Below are 8,080 nucleotides of genomic sequence, written 5' to 3'. Positions count from 1 at the left end.
AAAATACTGCTTAGTTTAATCCCATCTTGGTGTCTGCTTCTTGGAGGACTGGACTAACAAAATCATTTTCATCTGTATACCGACAACCCATTACTTATTCCATCTTGTAAAATCCTCTATCCTACCTTTATCTGCTCTGTTTTGATTGTCTTTGTATTATCTCTTTGAGGTAACAGATATTTATTGTTGTTAAGTCACTAAATTCTGGAGTAGTTTGTGGCACAGCAATAGATAACTAATAACTCTCCCTTAATTTCTATTACTCTACATCCTTTGATTTCCTCGGAAATGTCCTCTCTCTTTGCTATGTCTAATTCCTCCCCTGTCCTCTGTTTTCTTTTGTCTTTTCTTCTTCTCTCTCTCTCTCCTCCTTTTTTTCTTTTTATTATGGAAGAATTCAAACATATAAAACAACACCATGTGGTTATGCTGAAAGGAAGAATTATCTGGACCTATATGCTAAAGGTATAATGCCAACATACATGGAATAAAAGTAAATAAGGTTATTAATAGAATCTGAAAAAATGCCTAGGTGAGTCTGCAGCCAAAGCAGTTGCTTCCAACTTTTTTCTGTTTTTAAAGTTTTCATTGGGCCAGCCCTGGTGGCCGAGTGGCTGAGTTTGGTGCACTCTGCTTCGGTGGCCTGGGTTCGGTTCCTGGTACTCACCTACACCACTAGTCTGTCAGTGGCCATGCTGTGGTGGCGGCTAATGTACAAAATAGAGGAAGATTGGTGACAGATGTTAGCTCAGGGAAAATCCTCCCAAGCAAAAATGAAACAATAAAAAAATTTTCTGTCAATAATCTTCCTCTGTTTTGTATGTGAGCTGCCACCACAGCATGGTACTGACAGACTGGTGGTGCAGGTCCATACCAGGAGCCCGACCCAGGCCACCGAGGCAGAACATGCCAAACTCAGTCATGAGGCCACTGGGGGCTGGCCCCGCTTTCAACTTTTAATTCCTCCTCTTCAGCTGAGCTTTTTATTTTCAGAACAATCACATTAGCAGTGTGAACTCCTACATTCCACATAAAAGTTAAATTGGCACAAGCACTTTGGAAATCAAATTAGCATTATCTCTTGTGGTTAAAGTACACACCTCATATAATCCAGCAATTTTACTCATCATCATACACTCTGGGGAATTGCTTGTCTATGTGTCCCAGGAGACACGTTCAGTAATGTTTACAGCAAAAACTGGAATAACCCAATATGCATCAAAGGAAAATAACAAAACTGTGGTATAATCATAAAATGTAAAACTTCAGCAGTAAAAATAGATGAATGACAGCCTCACACACGAGCGATAACTCTCCTACGTAAATCTGAGTCATGAAGAGTCTAGGCAGCATGAGTTCATTGTACAGGCAGTTCAAAACCAGGCAAAACTAAACACTATTAGGTTTGGGGATATATACACTTATTGTAAAATCTTTAGAGAAACTCAGGGGAATAGTAAACATGAGGGTCAGGGTAGAGGTTACATCTGGGGGATGGGATTGGGGACATGGTGACAGTGGCTTCACAGGTTCTGTTTCATACAGCACTGATGGGCGCCCAGGTATTTGTCTGGTCATAACTCTGTAAACTGGCATTTTTCAAATTGCAGCTTGGGAACCATTTCTGATTAATTTTTTTTAAATGAAAGAGAAAAGAAAATACCAAAATTCATTGAAAGGATCCTTAGCAAGAACACCTACATTGGAACAAAGCCACAGCCAACATTATGAGCTGTGTTGAGAGAGAGGGCCAAGATTCCATAAAAAATTAGCACCAGCTAGAAATAGGCCATTTGATCTTTTGCTCACTGGCATCTCTGTAGATTTTCTGGTCTACTGCGTCCAATCTGATGTCAATGTAATTCTATCTTGAGAAGGATTTGATGTGTTACATTTAACCTCACATATAACTAAATAAACTAATTTTACAGAAATGGAAAAGCACATTGTTGATCAATATAAACTAAACTGGAAAACCTTATAAAGGGATACCCAACCAGTGATAGAACAGAAAGAAACGTGAACGGAAAACACAATGGAGCTGCTTTAAAAAAGACATTAGAGGCACATATGAACGGTGCTTTTTAGAATGACGTTGGTGTCCAAATCACTTGTACCAAATCTCATTCCAAAACACAGGGAAAGACGTTAAATTTCTTATAGGATGCCAACTGAACAGCCAGTGTTTAGAAAACCTTGTTCCCAGATTGAAGTGAAGCATTTCTGCCTACTGCATCCCACCAACATTGTCGTCATGATGCTAAGCTAGATGTACAGAGTGAGGTATGAGATTCACATTTTTCTAACTGAAAAGCAATTTCATTAGGAAACTATATTTGAATATGATCTTGAGGAAGAAAGTCGGTATTTTAACCAATATTTTTGACATTCTTAAACTAAGTTTGAAACTTCTAAGGGAAAACAAAGATATTTATTATTTTAAAGGTGTTATTATTACAGCACTCACTTCTCAGAAGTACAGTATTTGGTGTAACTACTATATGTTCTTAACTTTGTTGCAGCTTATTGAAGGGAACACTATTATTAAAGGTATTTGGAAGAAAAACTTACAAATATTGTTGTATCTCCTTTCTCTGTGTCAAACTTTTAATCATTATTTTCCAAAAGAGAAATGTAAAGCATTAAAAAAAATCAGATAAAAGAAGTATTGATTTACAAAATTCTGAAAAAAATATCTAATTTAAATGTTGGTATTAACATGTATGTAAACTCATTGATATTCCTCTCTTCTAGAGGTGGAGCTTAATTCCTTCCTTTTGAGTGTGGGCTGCACTTAATGACTCATTGCTAACTGGTAGAGTAAGGCTGATGGAATGACGTGTGACTCTGGGTCTAGGACATCAAATACATGGTAGCTTCCATCTTGGTTGCTCTCTCTCTTGGATCACCTGCTTTGAGAGAAGCAAGCTACGTAGTCATCAGCCACCTTGTGGAAAAGTCCACATGGCTAGGAACTGAGGCCTCCTGGGAGCATCCAGCAAGGAACTGAGGCCTGTTCCACCAGCCATGAGTGAGCCATGTTTCATGGGAATGTCCCAGCCCCAGTCAAGCCATCATCTGATGCAGCCCTGGCTGACAACTGGACTGCAACCTTGAGAGAGGCCCTGAGCCAGAGGCACCCAGGCAAACATTTGCCAGACTGCTGATCCTGGGAAATTGTGGGAGATAATACCTGTTTGTTGTTTTGCGCTGCTAAATTTTGGGTAATTTCTTATCCAGCAATACATAACTCATACTAAGTCCAAACAGAGAGTGAATTATTGCACTTTAACTTTTGCTTGCTCTAAATTAATTACAGTAGTTCCCTCTTATCTGCACTTTTGCTTTCCACGGTTTCAGTTACCTGCTGTCAACCGTGGTCTGAAAATATTAAATGGAAAATTCCAGAAATAAACAGTTCATAAATTTTAAATTGCATGCCATTTTGAGTAGCTTGATGAAATCTTGCAGCATCCTGCTCGGTCCTGCCTGGGATGTGAATCATTTCTTGGTCCAGTGTATCCACGCCACGTATGATATCCGCCCATTAGTCACATAGTAGCTGTTTCAGTTATCAGATCAACTGTCCTGGTATCACGGTGCTTGTGTTCAAAGAACTCTTATTTTACTTCATAATGGCCCCAAAGTACAAAAGTATGCATAGGAAAAAACACAGTATATGGGGTTTGATACTATCCCTGGTTTCAGGCATCCACTGGGGGTCTTGGAAGGTATCCTTGTGGATAAGTGGGACGACTGTATTAAATAGTAAACCCACCATTTGGTTTTAAGATTTAAGAAAAATTTCCCTGGTTAATAAACAGGATGCATTTTATTACCATTCACAACAATCTATTTATTTTAACTGCAATTTCCAACCATGACCCAATGAAACACAAAGGAATAACCAGGCTGTGCTAGGCTGATTCCATGATGGTCCACAATCACCATCTTCTGGTTACTCTCCTTCCCCCCAGTTATTCAAGCAAACACTAACATAGATTCTGCTGAGAAGGGATTCTGCAGATGTAACTAAGATCTCAAATCAGTTGATCATAAGACAAGGGGATTGTCCTGGGTGGGACTGTCCTCATCAGGTGAGCCCTTAAAAGCACTGGGTTCTTCCTGAGCAAAGAGATTCAAAGGTGAGAGAGATTCAGTGTGAGGGGTTTTCTCCATTGTGGGCTTTGAACATGGAGGCCGCATGGCAAAGAATGCTGGTGACCAGTAGGTGTTGGGAGCAGTCCTGCTCTGGCTCCTCACTGACAGTTGTCAAGGAAAGAGGGTCCTCAGCCCTACAACTGGAAAAAAGTGAGTTCCACTAACAAGCTCTGTGTAAGCTTAGAGGAAGATCCTGAGCTCAAGATGAGAAAACAGCTTTCCGAGACCCTGAACAGAGAACCCACACACACCACGCATGGATTTCTGACTAAGGAATTGTAAGCAAATAAGTGGGTGTTGTTTTGAACCACTAAGTTGTGGTTTTGTTACGCAGTAACAGAAACTAATACGCAAGCTCACTGTGCAACAGATAAGCATATAGCACTTTTTCCAGTGGCATGAATTTATGAACTGATAAGCCTGCTAGTCCCATAAAATAAAATCTTTTCAAATTTTTTTCTATTTTTCATTTTATCATTTTGAATAACATAATTAAATTTTAAAACAATCAGTTTATTCAATGACAGCTAATTTAATCCCTACTATGTATAAGAATGGCTGTATATGCTGGGGATACCGCTTTGACCTAAACAGCACAAAGCCCCTGTGCTCATGTGTCTTACATTCTAGAGGCTTCCCAAGAGTGAGACGGAGCCAGTGGAGTGTTTTAGTGAAGAAATGACGCATCCTGACTCACACTAGCAGGATCCCTGACCCCTGTGGGGAGAATAGTCCATGGGTGGCAGGTGCCACAGTTTAGGCCTGAGAGGGTGGTGGAGACGAAGGGGAGAAAAGGGGTGAGAGGGACAGAGAGAAGGGCTGGAGAAACAGGCGTAGGAAAAGAAGCAGAGGGAAAGAAATCTAAAGCAGTGGAATCCTCAGACTTAAACATACGTATTGTTTCATAGATGTTTAGTAAATATATCTACAAGCCCAGCAGGGTAGCCTTTGCATTTGGTGTTGACTATATTTTGTGGTGCTGCCTAAAAACTAATGCCCCTTATGTTAATCAGTTTAAAAAATAAGTGTCCCAATAAAATATTCACACTGCTCACATGTGAAGAACTCATAAAAAGAGGCAGTGCAGGGGCTCTGGTGAATGGCATTCTGACTGCACGAGCACTTGCAACTTTGAGAAAATTAATGCACAGTAACAAACTGTGCTTCCTCGTGCTTCGTTGTACTGAGGACATGTCAGGGACTCACAGGGAGAAACGGGGGAATGAAGATCATTTTAAAATACAACAACCTGGAGTCACAGATATACTGACTGGAAAGTAACAGGAGCTTTGTGAGTCTGACTGCGGGGCTGTGCAGAGACATTTCTGTACGAAGGGGCCCAAATCACTGCTTTTACAGACTGGATTTCTGATGTTCAGGGTTTTCAAGATCGTGTTACCCACTGTGGCTAATAAACAGAAAGGAAGCTGGTCTCCATGAGAACCTCTATCTGGTGTTTTTAGGCACAACTTCTCCAGGTTTAAAGAGAAAACCCCAGTCCCTCCCCCTCCATTCCCCAGGGCGAGCTCACTCTCTGGCATCAAGTTCCCTGGGGCTGAGTTTTCTTCTAGAAGAGTCCAGGGGAGAGGTGAGGGGTGGGAGTCAGCGAGTCCATTTCAGGGGGAGAGATTCCAGTAAGAGGAGGAAAAGGGGCTGAGCCCAGCCTGGGGGTCTCTCCCTGGTTTCCTCTGACAGCCCCTGGGCCAGGACTCAGGGAGACGGTGTGACAAAGAGCTCTCGGTACAGGAGGAGAGGGGTCAGGGCAAGTGGTTCTCAGGGTCTCAGGCCCCGAGGGCGGAGTCTGGGGCGGTTTCTGCGGCTCAGTGTTGGGGCGACCCTGTCTCCCTGAGATTCACTTCTCCCTCTCACAACCTGTGTCAGGTCCTCCTGCCTGGAGATTCATGACGCGGCCCCAGTTGTCACTCCCATTGCGAGTCCAGTTTCTAGGGAAGCCCATCAGCGTGTCTGTCGTTCCTGGTTATAAAGTCTCCACCACCCTCCGGGGCTCAGGTTCTCCTCAAACCCTAAGAATAAGGGTCATGGCGCCCGGAACCCTCCTCCTGCTGCTCTCGGGGACCCTGACCCTGACAGAGACCTGGGCAGGTGAATGCGGGATCGGGAGGAAACTGCCTCTGCGGGGGGCGGAGCGAGGGGACCACGCGGCCAGGAGCAGGACCCCCAGGGAAGGGGCGCCTCCGTGGACCCAGCCCAAACACGCTCACCCCGCCCCTCCTCGGCCCCGCCGCGTCCTGACCCATTTCCTTTCCTCCCCAGTCTCCCGCCCTCTCCTCTTACCCACTGGGGTCTCCCGCGCTACTCCGTCCGCCGCCTCTTTTCCGTCTCCAGAGCCCCTCCCCTCGCCCCCTCCTGGCCCCATCATCCTTGGACCCAGACCCGCGCCGGGAGGAGGGTTGGCCGGGTCTGAGCCCCTCCCCGCCCCCAGGCTCCCACTCCATGAGGTATTTCCTGACCGCCGTGTCCCGGCCCGGCCGCGGGGAGCCCCGCTTCATCTCCGTCGGCTACGTGGACGACACGCAGTTCGTGCGGTTCGACAGCGACGCCGCGAGTCCGAGGATGGAGCCGCGGGCGCCGTGGGTGGAGCAGGAGGGGCCGGAGTATTGGGAGCGGGAGACGCGGCGCGCCAAGGGCAACGCACAGACTTTCCGAGTGAGCCTGAACACCCTGCGCGGCTACTACAACCAGAGCGAGGCCGGTGAGCGACGCGGGCCCAGGTCGCGACCCCCCCCATCCCCACGGACGGGCCGGGGTCTCCCCGAGTCTCCGGGTCCGAGATTCACCCCGAGGCTGCGGGACCCGCCCGGCCCCCGACCCAGGAAGAGCCGGCGGCGGGGACTTTTCCGCGGTTTCATTTTCAGTTTGGGTTTAATCTCTGCGGGGGGGAGGGGCGAGTGGTCTGGGCTGACCTCGGGGCGGGGTCAGGGTCTCACACCCTCCAGGAAACGTATGGCTGCGACGTGGGGCCAGACGGGCGCCTCCTCCGCGGGTACTTTAAGTCCGCCTACGATGGCGCCGATTACATCGCCCTGAACGAGGACCTGCGCTCCTGGACCGCGGCGGACGCGGCGGCTCAGATCACCCGGCGCAAGTGGGAGGCGGCCGGTGTGGCGGAGCAGCGCAGGAACTACCTGGAGGGCACCTGCGTGGAGTGGCTCCTCAGACACCTGGAGAACGGGAAGGAGACGCTGCAGCGCGCAGGTACGAGGGGCCGCGGGGCCTCCTGATCTCCCAGTGGGCCGAGCCTGCCATCCCGCAGAGAGAGGAGGGAAATGTGATCCACCCCTGAATGTGCCCAGCCCATGGGTCGGCAGACTGAGTCTGCCAGGGTTTTCAGATGCAGTGCCAAAGAGTGACTCCCCAGAGGGCTTGCCTTTTTCTCAGGGACGTTAAGTGGTCCAGGCTCTCCGGGATGGAGGGAGAAGCTGTCTCTGAAATGACTGACAGGGTTCCCTCTGACTCTGGCGGCAGCTCTGGGACTTTCTCTCTCAGGCCTTGTTCCAGGCCCCACAGCCTAACCGTGTTTGAGGTCTGACCAGGTTTTCTGAGTCATTTCGCCTCCACCCAGCTCAGGACCAGAAATCCCTTTACTCTTCTTCAGAGACCTGCCTCCTACCCTGTGCTGACTCACTCTGATTCCAGAAATTTCCAAGGAGTGGAGTTATTTCAGGTTCCTGTGTCCAGGCTGGTGTCTGAGTTTTGTGAGCCCTTCCCCCACCCCAACTGTCCCGTCCATTCTCAGGATGGTCACGAGTGCTGCTTCAGTGGTCCAAACGGATGCAAAGTTCCTGAATTTTCTGATCCTTCTCCTCAGATCCCCCAAAGACACATGTGACCCACTACTCCATCTCTGACCGTGAGGTCACCCTGAGGTGCTGGGCCCTGGGCTTCTACCCTGCGGAGA

General features: G+C 47.4%; 1 protein-coding gene across 1 annotated transcript; it reads left to right on the top strand.

Annotated features, from left to right (window-relative positions):
* Nucleotides 1–6,083: 6,083 nt before the first annotated feature.
* On the top strand, nucleotides 6,084–8,079 carry LOC124232085 (saoe class I histocompatibility antigen, A alpha chain-like; the record flags this gene model as incomplete). Its single annotated transcript, XM_046649059.1, has 4 exons — nucleotides 6,084–6,264; nucleotides 6,605–6,874; nucleotides 7,102–7,377; nucleotides 7,991–8,079. Coding segments are annotated over exons 1-4 (699 nt in total), but the record flags the coding sequence as incomplete, so codon positions are not given.
* Nucleotide 8,080: the final 1 nt, after the last annotated feature.

Source organism: Equus quagga, unplaced genomic scaffold, assembly GCF_021613505.1.
Source record: "Equus quagga isolate Etosha38 unplaced genomic scaffold, UCLA_HA_Equagga_1.0 HiC_scaffold_2227_RagTag, whole genome shotgun sequence".
In the NCBI taxonomy this organism is placed as follows: Eukaryota; Metazoa; Chordata; class Mammalia; order Perissodactyla; family Equidae; genus Equus; species Equus quagga.
Note: the sequence above shows the minus strand (reverse complement) of the source record. Positions and strands in the feature narration are given on the sequence as shown.